The sequence below is a fragment of the Hyperolius riggenbachi genome, chromosome 10 (assembly GCF_040937935.1).
Source record: "Hyperolius riggenbachi isolate aHypRig1 chromosome 10, aHypRig1.pri, whole genome shotgun sequence".
Classification (NCBI taxonomy): domain Eukaryota; kingdom Metazoa; phylum Chordata; class Amphibia; order Anura; family Hyperoliidae; genus Hyperolius; species Hyperolius riggenbachi.
Genome location: NC_090655.1, coordinates 231,869,734 through 231,886,627, shown reverse-complemented (window position 1 = coordinate 231,886,627; position 16,894 = coordinate 231,869,734). Strand labels below are relative to the sequence as shown.

Below are 16,894 nucleotides of genomic sequence, written 5' to 3'. Positions count from 1 at the left end.
CATTAGGCATAACCTAGTAATTGTAGTCATGGATGTCTTTCAACGCAAGGAAAGCATCTAAGCCCCCTTTAAATGCAGGTATAGAGTTTGCCATAACGACTTCCTGTGGCAATGCATTCCACATCTTAATCACTCTTATTGTAAAGAACCCTTTCCTAAATAAATGGCTAAAACGTTTTTCCTCCATGCGCAGCTCATGTCCTCTAGTCCTTTGAGAAGGCACAAGAAACAAACGTTCTGCAGCGATGCACCTGCCAGCAGTAAAGATGTTGCCTCCTGTGATAAATTTCAGAAGGACAATTAGGGCGAGGAAAGAATTGACATTGTGCAAATAGTGACTAAATAATTTCTAAATGAATATTGAAGTGCAGATCCTATTTAACCTCCTTAGCGGTATGCCCGACACTGTGTCGGGCATACTCCTATCTGTCCTCCTGAGTGCCTCTCGCTGAATAAATGTGCTGTAATACCTGCAAAACCTTCTGCTAGCACTAGGCTAGCTAGTAAATGTGTCCTGCACCCTCCGCTCCCCTGCGATCCCCCGTTTATATATTACCCATCCCCCCCCCGAATCCAGCGATCGTGCAGCCTCCCGGCACAGCTCCGGTCTCTCTATGGGGAGTATCGGGTTTGCGCATGATGTCATGTGTGATCCTCCCCATAGTGAAGAACGGAGCTGTCCGGGGAGGCTGCGGCGATCGCTTGATCCGGGGGGGGGGGGGGGGGAGGGGGTGTCGGGTAATGTATAAACGGGGGAGCGGCAGGGATCAGAAGGTGCAGGACTCATTTACTAGCTAGCCTAGTGCTAGCAGAAGGTTTTGCAGGTATTACAGCACATTTATTCAGCGGGGGGGGGGGGGGGGGGGGAGGGGGGGCACAAAGTTGCATCACCTCCTGAGCGGCGTAACGCTCTGGGAGGTCAATTGTCTGAGCTTTGTAAAATTCCAAAATCATGCAGGGTTATGCAAATTCTGTATGCAAATAGAGCTTTAAAATGGACCAATCAAATCCCACCTACAATTAAGCTGATTGGCCCATTTCCAAGCAGCATATATTTGCATACAGAATTCATTTGCATCTCATTGGTCATTCCTACCTTTGGTGATAAATAGGAATGATCAATGATATGCAAACACTACCGAGTTTATGCAAATATATGCAGCTTGAAAATGGACCAATCAGTTTCAACCTGGGTTTAAATTGATTGGTTCATTTTCCAACTGCATTTATTTGCATAAAAATTTGCATCAACTCAGAAAAATTTGAATCTCATTGATCATCGCTAGTGAAAAATAAAGTGTGCTTTCTGAGTGAAACACTCCCTGCAAGATCAAGAATGACTCTCGCTTGTCTGAATTCTCTGACTTTGAAGGAGATTTGAGTTCAGTGTAGAAACATGTCCCACATTTTCAGCAAGAGGAGGGACATTGACCCGTGTGAACTGTCTGGTGTCTGAAAAGAGCAGATTTGCGAGAGAAACTTTTCCCACACTCTAAACAAGGGAATGGCAGTTCACCCGTGTGAATTCTCTGGTGTCTAAGAAGAGAGGAATTCTGAGTGAAACGCTTACCACATTGTGAGCACAGGAAAGGATGCTCCCCTGTGTGAGTTCGCTGGTGTTTAATAAAAGTCGATTTCCAAGTAAACGATTCCCCACACTCTGAACATGAAAAAGGACGCCCACTTGTGTGAACTCTCTGATGTCGAAGAAGACCTGACTTCATTGTAAAAATCTCCCCACATTCGGGGCATGTAAACGGGCCTGCGTGGCTTTCTTCGTGTTTTTGAAGACCAGTTTTATGATGGAAAATTTTCCCACATTCCGAACATGGAAAAACCTGCTTTCTCATGTGAATATTCTGGTGCGAGAGAAGAGCTGATTTCTGAGTAAAACATTTCCCACAGTCTACACATGAAAACGGACTCTCACCAGTGTGAATTCTCTGGTGGGTAAGAAGAGCTGATTTCTGGGTAAAACATTTCCCACACTCTAAACATGGAAAAGGCCGTTCTCCAGTGTGAATTCTTTGGTGTGAAAGAAGAGCCGCTTTACAAATAAAAGCTTTCCCGCACTCTGAACATGAAAAAGGGCGCTCACCTGTATGGATTTTCTGGTGCGAGTGGAGAGATGATTTCTGAGTGAAACATTTCCCACATTCTGCACATAAAAATGAATTCTCACCTGTGTGTATTTTCAGGTGTGTGAGAAGAGCTGAATTCTGGGTAAAACATTTCCCACACTCTGAACATGGAAAGGGCCGCTCACCGGTGTGAATTCTTTGGTGCGAAAGAAGAGCAGATTTACAAATAAACCTTTTCCCACATGTTATACATGAATAAGGACGGAGACCTGTGGAAATTTCCTCATTTAAAAGAAGCGATTTCTTTTTACAGTTGTTCAATTTGGATGAAGTAAATACCCTTCCACCTGTTTGTGTGAGAGTACATGATTTACCAGAAGACTTTCCAGAACTAGACTTATCAGATGACCTATTTGTACCATGAGATCTTGTTTGGAGATTTGGTGTGACAGAAGACTTCTCAGGATTATAGGGATCCAGTGATTTCTCCTCATTGAAAAGTCTGTGATGTATATTTCCAGTAATGGGGTTTCCTCCTGGAGAATATTGTGTGACCCCATTATCTTCTGCAGTATAATCTGGAGGTGAGATAAGACGTCCCTCCGAGGAGTTCCTCAAACCCTGTCCATCTATTAGGGAAATAACAATAGTTATACAACATTTATTCTCCAGTTTATAAGGACTCTTTCACACAGACGGTTGTTGGCAGTGTGTGGTTACAAACGCTTCTATTCAGTTGCAATATAGTGCAACTAGTAAATGCTCACCCCCGGCAATCATCCATAAAGCTATTTGTGCCCAGCACCCAACACATGTACTACCTGACCCATTGGAATTGTTATGTTGTCTATGCAAATGTTGCCATGGCCATGTTACGTGAAATACAGAATGGTCGCTTGTCAACCTCCTAATATGCAAGTATTAAAACATATTAGTGGTTTAACCACTTAAGTACCAGCGGTCTTTGCCCCCTTAAGGACCAGAGACCGCTGGTACAAGAACGACGGAATCCTGACGAATAGCCGCGCATACCCGCCGCCACCGCCGCTCGCCGAGATCCTCAGGACATAGACTCTGCCGTCTCTATGACGGCAGTCACGTGAGCCGGTCGGGAGCCGCTTTCATTGGCTCCTGACCGTGTCTATCACTGTAAGCCAATGGGAACGGCTTACATTGATAAGACACGGCCAGGAGCCAATGAAATCTGCTCCTGACCGGCTCACATGGCTCTGCCGTCATAGAGACAGGCAGAGCCTGTGAGCTGCGGCGAGAAACATAGGGCTTGAGCGGTGTGATCGGCCAGGAGCGATGGAAACGGCGGATGCGCGCAGCGGCGGCTAATTGAAATCTAGGCCCTGCCAGCCAGGAGCCCACCAAAACAGGGCGTAGATTTCAATTAGCGCGGTCTGAAAGTAGTTAAGATGTCTTAAAGCACACCTAAAGTGAGAGGGATATGGAGGCTGACATATTTATGTCTTTGTCGGGGATTACCTTGCAAGCGTAAGGAGTGCTCCTTTAGCCTGGCCTTGACATTATGGACTGTGAGTACGGCCAGAACACAGGGAGATGTGCCCTAAATAGGACCAGCTATCTATACTGGACCACACAAACTGCCGGGATGATCTATACCTCAGGCAGGAATGGGTGATGTACTCGCGCATGGGACTGTCCAAGTGGTCACGTGATTATCTGTATTTCTAGTAGGCAATTTGGCAACTCCTGCATTTGTATCCTGCTGTCTCCACCACTCTGAAGAGGTCGGCCATTATTTTAGGTACCGGTACCTATAGGTGTGGTGTGAATGTATGCAGGCATGTGATGCAGAGTTTGGGACACTCTCCATTTTAAATGGTTTTATCAGTTCTGGGCACCACATTACAAAAAAGATATTGCAGTTTTAGAGCAGATGCAGAGACGAGCAACAAAATTGATACGTGGGATGGAAGGTCTCACTTACCAAGAAAGGTTAGATAAACTGGGTTTATTTAGTCTAGAGAAAAGACGCCTTAGAGGGGATCTAATTAACATGTATAAATACATCAGAGGGCAATATAATAGCTTGGCGGATGAGCTTTTTGTCCCTAGGCCTTCTCAAAGGACTAGAGGACATGATCTGCGCATGGAGGAAACACGTTTTAGCCATTTATTTAGGAAAGGGTTCTTTACAGTAAGAGTGATTAAGATGTGGAATGCATTGCCACAGGAAGTCGTTATGGCAAACTCTATACCTGCATTTAAAAGGGGCTTAGATGCTTTCCTTGCGTTGAAAGACATCCATGGCTACAATTACTAGGTAATGCCTAATGATGTTGATCCAGGGATTTTATCTGATTGCCATCTGGAGTTGGGAAGGAATTTTTCCCTTTTAGGGCTAATTGGACCATGCCTTGTAAGGGTTTTTTCCGCCTTCCTCTGGATCAACAGGGATATGTGAGGGAGCAGGCTGGTGTTGTACTTTATACTGGTTGAACTCGATGGACGTATGTCTTTTTCCAACCAAAATAGCTATGTAACTATGTGATCTTTGTTGCATGCACTTTAGCTTTAAATAAAGGTATTTTTCACTTAGAGTCACAAGGCTTTTTGTTGTTTATGGAACACTTACTACCAGCTAAGTGACTCCTGCAGTATTGCAGTGTGTAGGGAATAGATGTGGAGTTGAGGCTAACAGATTTTTGTATATGATTTCCCACAATGCAAGAGGGTTCACAGACAGGAAACTGTCATGACCATGACATGAAATCACACTGTGGGAGGGGTTTCATCACAATATCAGCCATACAGATGTCCCTGATGATCTATTTGTGAAAAGGTAAAGATTTCTCATGGGAAAAGGGGTATCAGTTACTGATTTGAATGAAGTTATTTCAGGTGTGTGATTCAGGCACTACTGTAGCCAAAGTGATCAGTGGGACAGGCAGGCAACTGGTATTGCTTAAAAGGAAATAAATATGGCAGCATCCATATTTCTCTGACTCTAGGTGTGCTTTACCCTAGTGGCAAGGGGCAGAGCAAAAAAATATTATGTAATAAATAAAGGTACTGCAAACTCCCCCCCCCCCCAAAAAAAAAAAAATAATAAAAAAATTACACAGATTCTTACAGCTCCATTCCCTGTTTATTGCCCTAATGTGACCTGTATAGTCTCCAGCAGGCACGTTTGCTGGTGTGTACAATAGGGTTAGTCAGCACAGTTGTTGGCTAAGGTAAATGTATTAAGCCTGGTACACAAATCCAGTTTTGATTGGCCAATGATTGGTCTATTTTGCCACCTACATGTAGTTTGGGAACTTACCTACGCAATCCGCTGGTAGTATTTAAAATCTGGTGTCCCTCATACTACATGGAAGTGGTAAAATTGTCCAGTCAATGACCAGTCAAAATTGGATGTGTGCAGAAGGCTTTACTTTGGGCTTATAAAATGCCCAGGATTCTCCTTCATGCAGCAGAACTGAAGAAGTGACTCTGGGAGTGATGAAATGCCTACTGGAGAATATAAGGGTGTCCGGCTGAAGTTACCTTATTTCTGTTTATTACACCAAGACCTGGAAGTTGGAACTTTTACTGAAAATATGAATAATTTCTGCAGTCACGTTTATAACTCACCTATGCCTATATATAGATGACATTCATTCTGTTCAACTGTCCTCATCGGTTTTCCTTCCTCCGTGGACTGCTGATCATCGCTCACATATGCCTCCTCCTCTTCCTCTTTAACTGTCCTCACCATATCACCCTCCTCCGTAGACAGCTGATCATCGCTCACATATATCTCTTCTTCTTCCTCCTCTATAATTGTCCTCACCATTTCCCTCTCCTCCATAGACTGCTCATCACTGCTCACATCCGTCTCCTCTTCTTCCTCTTTGATTGTCATCATTTCCCCCTCCTCTGTAGATTGCTGACCACTGCTCAAATACATCTCTTCTTCTTCATCTTCAATTGTCTGAATTATTTCCCCCTCAGACTGCTGATCACCCCTCACATACATCTCTTCCTCTTTAATTGTCCTCATCATGTCATGATCGTCAATAGACTGCTCATCACTGCTCACATCTGTTTCCTCATCTTCCTCTTTGATTGTCCTTACCATGTCACCCTCCTCTATAGACTGCTGATCATCCCTCCCATACGTCTCTTCTTCTTCCTCTATAATTGTCCTCATGTCACCCTCCTCTGTAGACTGCTGACCACCGTTCACATATGTCTGTTCTTTCACTCTAACGGTAACCTTCAAATCAACATCTGGTTCATTCTAAAACCAAACAATGACAGAAAAACCACAATTTTAGGATTGTAAACTGAAACATTTAAGAATTTTATCTTTATACAGTTAAAATCTCTTTTGGACTGTGATACTCTCAGTTTTACCTGCCTGATAATGGTGGTAATCGTAGCTTCCACAATGGTCTGTAGAGATTGTGTGCACTAGACCAATTCACCAGCATTGAGGTTCCCTCCTTAGAATGGGTCCCTTGTTTGTGAATTTGTTTTAGCAGCCATGGTGGACTAGGTGCAGTCTGTAGCTCTGTGCCCCTATACAGGGTAGCCCATTTACTTAAAGAGGGTCTGAAGCGGAAAAAATTACCTCCTTTTACAATGTAGTCCTCTGCAGCAGTAAGATGAATCACCGCATCTGCGCGGCTGTACAATGTATTTTAACCCCCCCTTGGGATCCCCGGGCCAAAATCGTTCGGTACTTCCTGGAGGAGGCAGAGCTTTGGGCAGTAGCTCTGCCTCTGCCCACATCAATCTGCGCTGATCGCTGCCTCTCCCCACCCGTCTCAGTCTTCATTCACTGAGAGGGGAGAGGAGCGGGGAGAGGCGGCGATTAGCGCAGATTGATTGGACTGGAGGCAGAGCTACAGCCCAAAACTCTGCCTCCCCTGGGTAGCAAAATCCACGGCTTTGAAAGTCGTGGAATTTTGCCCCAGGATTTTGGGGGGGTTAACACATCATTCAGCCGCGTGGATGCAGCGATTCATGTTTGGTTATACTGCTAAAAAGGACTAAATAGTAAAAGGAGAGGAAGAATCTGATACTGCCTGTGTTTGAATTACAAGTTCAAGAGTATGAAGTGTCTTATTTTCTTGCTCACTGTGTTAGTATAGAAAGTACAAGTTCTAAGCATTGAAACTCAATGCTGGTAAATTGGTCAAGCACAAAATTGCTGTGGTCCATTTTGGATCCTCAATTTTTGCAACAAATAATTTTTATTGCTACTAAAGTTTCAGCTTGCTGTGAGTGCTTTGAGGGCAGATGGTTAATGATTGTTGGTAAGTTGATTCCTCCTCTCAGCACCGACTTTTCCCATAAAATGTGAATCCCAGCAGGGTGAGCATGGCTACCCTTGCTTGTGTTGCAATTTTTCTGCGCATAGAAAAAAAACGTGTCTAAAATATTATGCAATGTACAACATGTTTGTAGCAACAGATATAATGGAAGTACTGAGAACAAAGGGGTTGTGCCATGGAGGGTCACATCAGATCTGCTATCACCATCCATGGCATGAACTTGCTCTAGTGTGAACCTAGTCTTATATACATCCACATCCCATAATTCCCAGAACTGCTCACCTCTTCTGTCAGCAGCTCAATCATTTTATTGAGGACTTGTAGAATCTTCTTCTTGTTTCTCTCAGGTGTAAGACAGTGAGGTGAAGGCGCCAAGATGGGGGATGAGCCATGGAGATAGCTGCTGGGGGCCAATACGTCAGCAGATGTTTTCTTTACTATTTCATAATCCTGTGTAATAACAAGCAGTAATAATGATGCTCAAGTACATTCCCTGAATCGTCCTCATGTTTTAAATGTAGTGTATGTTTATGTGAATGCTCCTTACACCTCCTCACTGTGGCTGCCTGGCAATGCTCTGCCTCACTCTGGAGACTCTGCTGATGTGGGCTCATCTGCTCTGGATTCTGGTCTTCACAAGCAGACTGATAAACTGTTTTCAAGGTCTGATTGATTCCCTCATTTCCGGCTAAGCATCATCTATTCACAAGATTTGCTCATTTGTGAAGACACACCCCTATGGCTTGCATTATATGTTGGCTGCCATGATTGATTTGAGCTTTAGCAGCCTGGTAATAGAAAGATCCAATCCATGTTAAAACTCTCCCATTTTACTAAATTTTCCACTGAGACTTAGATGCCCAAAGATGGCAGCCAGAGCACCCTCTGTGGCATCAATGCCTATATATGGATTTTGGTGTCCCAGCATTGTGGGTTAGTTCACTTTCCGAAGGGTGGCCATCTAATAGGACAGCAGGGGACTTATCGATCAAGGCTTTGAGAACAGATCATTATGGATCACACAGAGGGATCCTTATTAGACTGGATTAGTATGATGGAAACTCAGTCCACTGGACTTAATATATTCTCTGTCATGTGTCAGAGATTTATAAATTAATAGAAGTGAGATAAGGCAGAAGTCATGTAATGTTCTGTGCTTTATCACTATAGATAACAGTGGTGTCATGTGACCCTCCAATAATCCTCCTCACCTCTACAGTGTATTATTAGTAGAAATTAGGGCTGATCAATGAGATGCAAATAATGCCATGTTGTTCTAATTGTTATGCTAACTTCATACAGATGGAAAATAGACCAATCAAATGTTAGAGCAAGCTGCACTAATTTGCATGAAATTAGCATACTGTAGATTTTGCATCGACTGAATTATTTGTAACTCATTGACCATCCCTACTAGAGACAGGACTGATGACATGTGACCCTCCCAGAATCCTCCTCACCTCTCCAGTCAGCAGGTAGATGATCTCCAGGGTGAAGCTTAGTATCCTCTCAGTCATGTGACTTCGGTCCTCCTCCATCTTCATTCAGGTGGTCATGTGATCTGCACAGGGAGCTGTTCTCTGCAGAAGGATAATTTTACTGAAAATTACCAGAGCTGTACTAGGATGGACACATATAACCTGTGCCGCACACCCACCATAGTGGACGCGCTTTATCATACTACAACTTGTGAAGGGTCGGTGCTGTGAGAGCAACTATCTGCATCTTCCCACATGTTGCCATCTGCCTCACATCACCATCTCAGTTTGTGGTTTTGGCCACATTCACAGTGGCACACTGCGGTGCAGTGTAACGGCTGCTTTGTAACACGGTTTGCCACACTGCATTGCACCACCTATGCAACGTGACAGTGCAGAGGAAGTGTTTTGCGGTATAACGGGATGCAACATGCTAACTACAAAACGCTTGTATTAAGGTTTACACTGAAACATACTTTTTATTGAATTGTATGCTTCACTGTAAGGGACACAAGACACGGCCCTGGTTTCACGATCTGCTGTGTTGCGTCCCTGCTGTTACAACAACAATCTAGCAGTAACCCAATCATGTTAACAGAATTTCCCTGTGAGGTTTCCTGCTGGGTCCCCTAAACCAGACTAGTGTCTTTAAACCTTCAGAACTGCATGTCCCAGCATGCTCCACTCTTCTATCGGTTAAGATGAAAAAAGAACTACAAGTTCCAGCATGCTCTCTTATGATTCAGAATAAAAATGGGGATGAACACATTTTTTTCCTAACAATCAAATGTTCACTATGTGAGGAAGGGAGGAAAACAATTGATGAACTGACACCTTGTCAATTAACTGGCAGCTAGCTATGAAATCTATTGCTGGGTACACACGCTACATTTTTCCAGTCGATAGATGGATTCGATAGATAATTCCCGTCATGTCCGATATTCCTTCCGATCGATTCTGCGCTCAATTTCTCATAGAAGTGAATGGAAAAAGATAAGAAAAAACGAGTGGAAGATAAGAGAATTGAGCGCAGGATTTGAGTGCAGAATCGAGCGGAAAAAACAATCGGGTGACAAATCGAGCAGAAAAACGTATCGTGTGTACCCAGCATTAGGAGCATGTCCTGTAAGCAGTGTTGTTATCTATCGGTAATTTGTAGAGATATACTGTACATACAAGACCTAACTATCTCTGATGTCTGTCTTGAATGAGTAGAACTACAAGTCCCAGCATGCCTTCTGTCCTCTCTTACACTCTTGAATCTATGGAGCTACAACTCCCAGCATGTCTCACTGTATTTTTGTGCAAAGACAGGTCCAAGCATATATGATCAGCAAACAATATCTTCTTACCTACTCTTCTGCCAGTTTCAGTAATGTCTTCTCTGTACTTCCTCCCTCCTCACCTCTAACCCACAATTTCCTGTCTCTGTGCTCAACACTGCCACCTGCCGGAGAATGCAAGAACTGCAGACCCGAATAAGGAGTTCTGCATTTGTTTTTGTTTTTTTGTTACTATAGTACATAATGTTATTCGTCTTAATTTTTCTTGACTATCCAAAGTTGTTATTATCAGTACAATATTAAATACCTTTATTTTGATAGGCATGTAAACTGCAGGAACAGAACTTCACATTTATCATGAAATGGGCATCCCCAACACCATTACCCAGGTTTTATTCAGACATTTTTCTAATGTGATAAATTAAAGGGAACCAGGAGTGAGAGGAATATGGAGGCTGACATGTTAAATTAATTTTTAACAAAGCCAGTTGCCTGGCGGTGTCCTGTCTCTAAGGGCTCGTTTCCACTATCGCGAATCCGCATGCATCCAATGCATGCGGATTCGCACATGTAATGCAAGTGGATGGGCCTGTCTCCACTGTAGCGTTGTTGAGGTGCGTTTTTTTCAGCGGTGAAAAAACGCACAAAAGAGCCGCAGAATTTGCCTGCGAGTGGAATGCATGCGAATCGCATGCAATGTATTTAATAGGGAAATCGCATGCGGTTTCCCCATGCATTTTTTGCCGCGAATTCGCATGCAAATTCACATAGGTACCAATGTAAATTCACACAGACAGTGACATGGTTAAAATCGCATATACCCTCACCTATGCGAATTCGCAGCAAAAACCGCATGGGGAATCGCATCCGCATGTGATTTCATCAGCGGTGGAATCCAGGCGATTCCGCACCGCAATAGTGGAAATGAGCCCTAATACTTTTTAGCCATATACCTTGAACAAGCATGCAGGTCTGATGTTTCTGACAAACATCTGAACAAGATTAGCCACGTTTGTTTCAGAACGTGAAACCACTGATGCCAGAATGATCAGCAGGATGCCAGGCAGGCAACTGGTATTGATGAAAAGGAAATAAATATGGCAGCCTCCATATGCCTCCCACTTCAGGTTCCCTTAAAGTGGAACTTTTGTTGATCAAAGTGGAACTGAACTCAGAACTTCCTCTCTGCACTAAAAGATACATAACAGCATAATAACCTTGAAAGAAAAACATTTCTTTGTTACAGCTGATACAAATCCTGCAATAAATTTGCAATGTTTCTACTTACTGTTTTCATGGAAGCAGACATATTGTTAACATCCTGTGCTTTAACCCTCCTGGCGCTCTATTAAAATCCGCCAGGGGGCAGCGCAGCAGTCTTTTTTAATTTTTTTTTTCAATCATGTAGCGAGCCCAGGGCTCGCTACATGATAGCCGCTGTGCAGCGGCATCCCCCGCCCGCTTCGATCGCCTCCGGCGATCTCTGATCAGGAAATCCCATTCCAAGAACGGGATTTCCTGGAGGGCTTCCCCTGTCGTGACGTTATTGGGAGTCTCGATCCACCCCTCAGCGCTGCCTGGCACTGATTGGCCAGGCAGCGCACGGGGTCTGGGGGGCGGCGCAGTGGATGGCGGCGATCGAGCGCGGAGTGGCGGCGATCGGTGTGCTCACGCAGCTAGCAAAGTGCTAGCTGCATGCAGAAAAAAAAAATTATGCAAATCGGCCCAGCAGGGCCTGAGAAAACCTCCTGTGCGGCTTAACCCGAACTACGTTCGGGGTTACCGCCAGGAAGGTTAACATGATCTTATCTGCCATGGCAGTCAGCTGATGAAAGGGAGAGATCAAATTACAACTTGTGATTAGACACACGATAAACGCTCTAAATACATGCATTTCTTTATGTTTTCCTTCTGTACTATGCAAGAGTTCAGGTCCACTTAAAAGGAATACTGAGGTGACATGTGACAAGCTGAGATAGACATGTGCATGTACAGGGCCCAGCACACAAATAACTATGCTGTGTTCCTTTTTTCTCTGTCTGAAACAGTTAAACATCAGGTATGCAAGTGAAAGTTTTTGTCCAGTCAGGACCTTTGTCAGATGATATCATAACTCTCACTTATTAGGAATTATAGCAATAAAACACTTTCCTAGCAGAAAATGGCTTTTGAGAGCAGAAAAGAGATAAAAAGGGTCAACAGTTCATAGATATTTAGCTCTGGTATACTTCAATAAATGTGTCATTGAGCAGAGACAATGAAATAGTATAAACCTAAAAAGTATCGCAATATCTACAAGTCATTTTTAGGAGATGGAGGGTAGATACAATTATTTATCTCATTAGTTTATTTATAACTAATATATGTAGTCCTTTAAATATACCCAAAAGATTGTACCCAGCCAGATGCATGCTGGGAGACTGACATCAGAGGCTGCAATAAGTTCTGACAAGTGTTTGACTCTTTGTAGCTCTGAACTAGGTTTAGTTTTTATCCCCCAATACTTATTGAAGATGTTGATTGCTTATCACCAAAGGCAACCTTGGCTGGGAATACAGTTTAGTTAAAGGACAATTGAAGTGAGAGGTATGCGGAGGTTGATATTTATTTCCTTTTAAACAATACCAGTTGCCTGGCAGCCGTTTGTCCATTTGGCTGCAGTAGTGTCTGAAAAACACCAGAAAAAAACATGCAGCTAATCTTGTCAGATTTGTCAGAAACACCTGTTCTGCTGCATGCCTGCTTATTGTCTATGGTTAAAAATATTAGAGGCAGAGGATCAGTAGGATAGCCAGGCAACTGGTATTACTTAATAGGAAATAAATGTCAGCCTCTAACTTCAGGTTTCTTTGAAGACATGGTTTATCATCCCTGTGCAATTCTCATCGGTACTTCAGTACGAGAGACTGAACATAGAAAGCTACACCAGTGACAACCCTCAACATGGTAATTCTTAAATATTCTGTGTCATTTTACAGTATGTTCAGGTGTCCGCTAATGTGAGCAGCCCCTGCCTCAACATATTATTTAGTACGTATTTAGCACTGACATTCCCCAGGGCTGTAAAGAGTACATAGTCATGTCACTGACTGTCCCCTTAGAGGGGCCCACTTGGCTGTACAGATCTGATTCGGGACACATTCATCCTTGCTCAATACCACTGCAGTACCCAGTACTGTGTATAACTGGCATGTGGCTGCCTGCCACTGCCCTCAATATATGGCATTGGTACTGGCAAAAGTGGCAGAATTTTGCAAGCTTCACCTGGGTCATGTCAGACCATATTCAGGATTTCTAAAAGTTAGTAAATTAACAGTTAACATTAATTCAACTGATTACCCCCTTCCCCCGCCCAACACTAATAAGTACCCCTTCCTTACTTATCTGCAGGGTTCCTCAACATTGTGGCTTCAGTAACATCCCCCACCCCTCTCCAACCTGGCTTCCTCAAGCCTGGATACTGCCCCTCATCCCACTGGGGTGGAACAGGTGTAAGGACAAATAGCAGACCAGCGACACCACTGCATATGTTTGGTGGGCGTGGTTAATTTAAAGGACACCTGAAGTGAGTGGGATGTGGAGGCTGCCATATTTACTTTTACATACATTGAAGGAGAAGAACAATTGTCAGCAATTATGTATTAAAAAGAAAAAAAAATCTTATGTTATGTATACAGGTGTTGAAAATCTAAAATTGTACATAGTGTCTTTGTATGTAAGAATACATAATTAAAAGTTATAAGATATAAATCTGTACTGTCCGATTTGTACAATAAAAAAAACATACCAATTGAGTCACTGTGATCTCCTGGATCCCTCTTTGCAGATTCCACCGCTCCCCACAGCGATCCTGGCTTTTAATCTCCAGTTTTAGGCAGTGTTTACAAACAACAAACATGGCCGCTAACCAGGAAGTGATGTTTGTGTGTGTATACAGTAGCGAGAATCACAATTCGGGACACCACCTAAAATTCTTAGGAATCTTGCATAATAATCTTCAGTGAAGATAGCATACAATACAACCCATTACCCAAATGCTGACTTCCTTAGAGGATATGTGAACTTTAAGAATATGTCACCCTACAATCCAAGCACTCTTGTATAACAAGGGTATCGGCCTTGTGGCACCGCATCCGCCCCCTTGCCAATGTAGAATGTGCAGTATACTTTACCTGTCGGTGTCTCCCACTGGCTTCGTCCTCCGTCCACATACACGCGCCCCATGTGGTTGCCAGCGTAACATCGATGTATGTTCCGGTATGACATCACATGCACTCCCATATATGCCGGCAACCACGAGACGCGTGTATGTGGATGAAGCCAGCAGCAGACACCGACAGGTAAAGTATACTGTATGGAGCACTGGGGGAGACATTTCACACTAAGGAAACAGCGACGGGGGTTCCATCGTGTTTGTCGCTCATCTCGATATCGCACACTGTTATCACCACGCACCTGATCGACCAGGGTGGCCCTTACAACCTGCAGCCATCGGCCCAAAATTGGTTGCATCATCCATCCTCTTGGTGGCAACCAATTTTGGGCCGATGGCTGCAGGTTGTAAGGGCCAACCTGCAGCCATCTGATCAAATTATAATAATCAAATCGGATGGTCGATGGGCCGCAAAGTAGCCTGATGTATGGCCACCTTTAGGCCTTTATTCCATAGGCGGCTGAACGTCTCATTAGTCAGGTAGTTCAGGTTCGTAGCTGCCGGCCACAAGCACCATTTGGCTTCAATTACATGCAGCCAAATGGGAGTGTTTGGCAACACCGCATGTCACATTTGCGGTACCCGATGCCCCTAAAACCATCTTATGACACTTCTGGGAACCGCAACCACAGTACCCAGATGCAACTCTATAGGACGAGCCGCCTGAGGAAATAAGGGCTGAGCATGGAGATTTATAGTTTTGAAAGAGTTTTTTCATGAGAACATCAGTTTTTTTTATTGTATTTTTAACAACAGGGACATTTGTATAACTGAAAACTATTCAATTAAGCATTAGCATTATTATGAACTGTTGTTCGTTTTCTAGAAGTACAAACAATAAACACAACAAAATAAAATGCATGCTCATTAACATTTGTTTCATACATGCACAAACATACTTTTTATTCATTTTATATAAAGTTTATTGGAGTTTACAATTATAAACATGTCATACAGGTATGTTCATACAGGTAACCAATATAACCCTCCACTGCAAACACCATATAGTAAAAAAAAAAAGAAAAGAAAAAAGCACTGTCGGACTCAAAGCGCTGGAGCGGCAGCCACTGGGACGCACTCAGTAGGCAGTAGCAGTGTCAGGGTGTCTTGCCCAATGAGGCTTACTGAATAGGAAAGAGCCAAGAGCCCTTGTTTCCTACAGTATGTCAGAGGCTGTGCCCTTAAAGGGAACCCAAGGTAAGATGGATATGGAGGCTGTCATATTTATTTCCTTTTAAACAATATCAGTTGCCTGGCAGTCCTGTTGATCATCTGCCTCTAATACTCTTAGCCTTACTCCCGTCAGGTACTCTTACTGGTTTTACTGGATTAGCCTTATGCTTTTTTTTATTTGCATAGAAAACCAAAGGTTTACAAGCTGTATTGTTTTTTTGGGTTTTTTTTTTACTTCTTTTGTTGTAATGCATTTCTTTACAAGTCAAAGGTGTTAAAGAGAATCTGTACTGTAAAATTCTTACAATAAAAAGCATACCATTCTATTCATTATGTTCTCCTGGGCCCCTCTGTGCTGTTTCTGCCACTCCCTGCTGCAATCCTGGCTTGTAATTGCCATTTTTATGCAGTGTTTACAAACAAAAGACATAGCAAGTGATATGCTGAGAGTAGCTCAGTGTGTGAGTCATACAGAGTGTGCAGGGGGCCTGGAGAGGATGTGTATAGCTTCTATCCTATCACAAGCAGTACAGCACATTCCAGCCTGAGTGCCTCAGCCCGACAGAGCCGACAGAAGTGAGAAGATTAGATCATATAACAGAGATAATACAGCCACTGTGCAAATAGGAAAGGCTGCAGTAAGACAGAGCACATTAGAACTGCTATAGAAACATATAGGATAGAAAAAATAAGGCTCACATTTTTGTTACAGAGTTTCTTTAACACAAGAGTCATTTTACATGTTGTTGTGTAATTACACTAACACAACTATGTGTGTTCTACTTATGAAATTCACCATAAAAGGTTTGCCTAAAACAGTGTTAATATTGTAACTTTCCTAGGTGTAAATTACAAAACATATTTTTTCTTACAAAAAAAAAATATTTACTTTTTCAAATGGCCAACAAAAGGAATCTTTGAAATGTCTTTGGTACCTCAAAACAGAAATGTGCCTTCTTAAAACAGAAGGTATTTGCAATAATTCAGGTTGGAGTGAGCATATGAGGTTTCCCACAATGCATCACTGCTGAATATGCAAAGCATCCCTTTGTTGTTCCTGTAAAGGCCCATACACACACACCTAGAAGAAAGCCACACACACAAGTAGAAAGCCTCAGCCGATAGTCAGATGTGTGTACAGAAACTGCCGATCTGCAAGCAAGCAACAGCCAACATCCTTGTGCACGCCGCTCCCCCCACCGCATGACATCATGCTACCGGTCGCTCCGTCGTCCCTCCATGCCTCCTTAAAGCTACACAGCTGACACGCGTTTGTACAGGCCAACCGAGCGACGTCGCCCAAGGGGATAAGGTCCCAATCCCCAACAGGCAACATCCATCTCAAGGTGTGTACACACCGTAAAGAGAAACC

The 16,894-nt window shown here is 43.3% G+C and overlaps 1 protein-coding gene across 1 annotated transcript; it reads right to left on the bottom strand.

Moving 5' to 3' along the window:
* Positions 1-880: 880 nt before the first annotated feature.
* On the bottom strand, positions 881-10,242 carry LOC137534759 (oocyte zinc finger protein XlCOF6-like). The gene is made up of 5 exons (XM_068256391.1): positions 10,206-10,242; positions 8,836-8,955; positions 7,658-7,825; positions 5,688-6,336; positions 881-2,710 (listed from the first exon to the last, which is right to left on the bottom strand). Exons 2-5 carry the CDS (start codon positions 8,917-8,919, stop codon positions 1,410-1,412), a joined length of 2,202 nt encoding a protein of 733 aa, XP_068112492.1. The 5' UTR covers positions 8,920-8,955; positions 10,206-10,242; the 3' UTR covers positions 881-1,409.
* Positions 10,243-16,894: the final 6,652 nt, after the last annotated feature.

Coding starts and splice junctions, on each gene's coding strand:
- LOC137534759 (XM_068256391.1), bottom strand. CDS start 8,919: ATGAAGATGGAGGAGGACCGAAGTCACATGACTGAGAGGATACTAAGC. Junction 7,826..8,835: donor TCTACCTGCTGACTGGAGAG/GTGAGGAGGATT, acceptor GTTATTACACAG/GATTATGAAATAGTAAAGAA. Junction 2,711..5,687: donor TCATCTATATATAGGCATAG/GTGAGTTATAAA, acceptor TTTCCCTAATAG/ATGGACAGGGTTTGAGGAAC.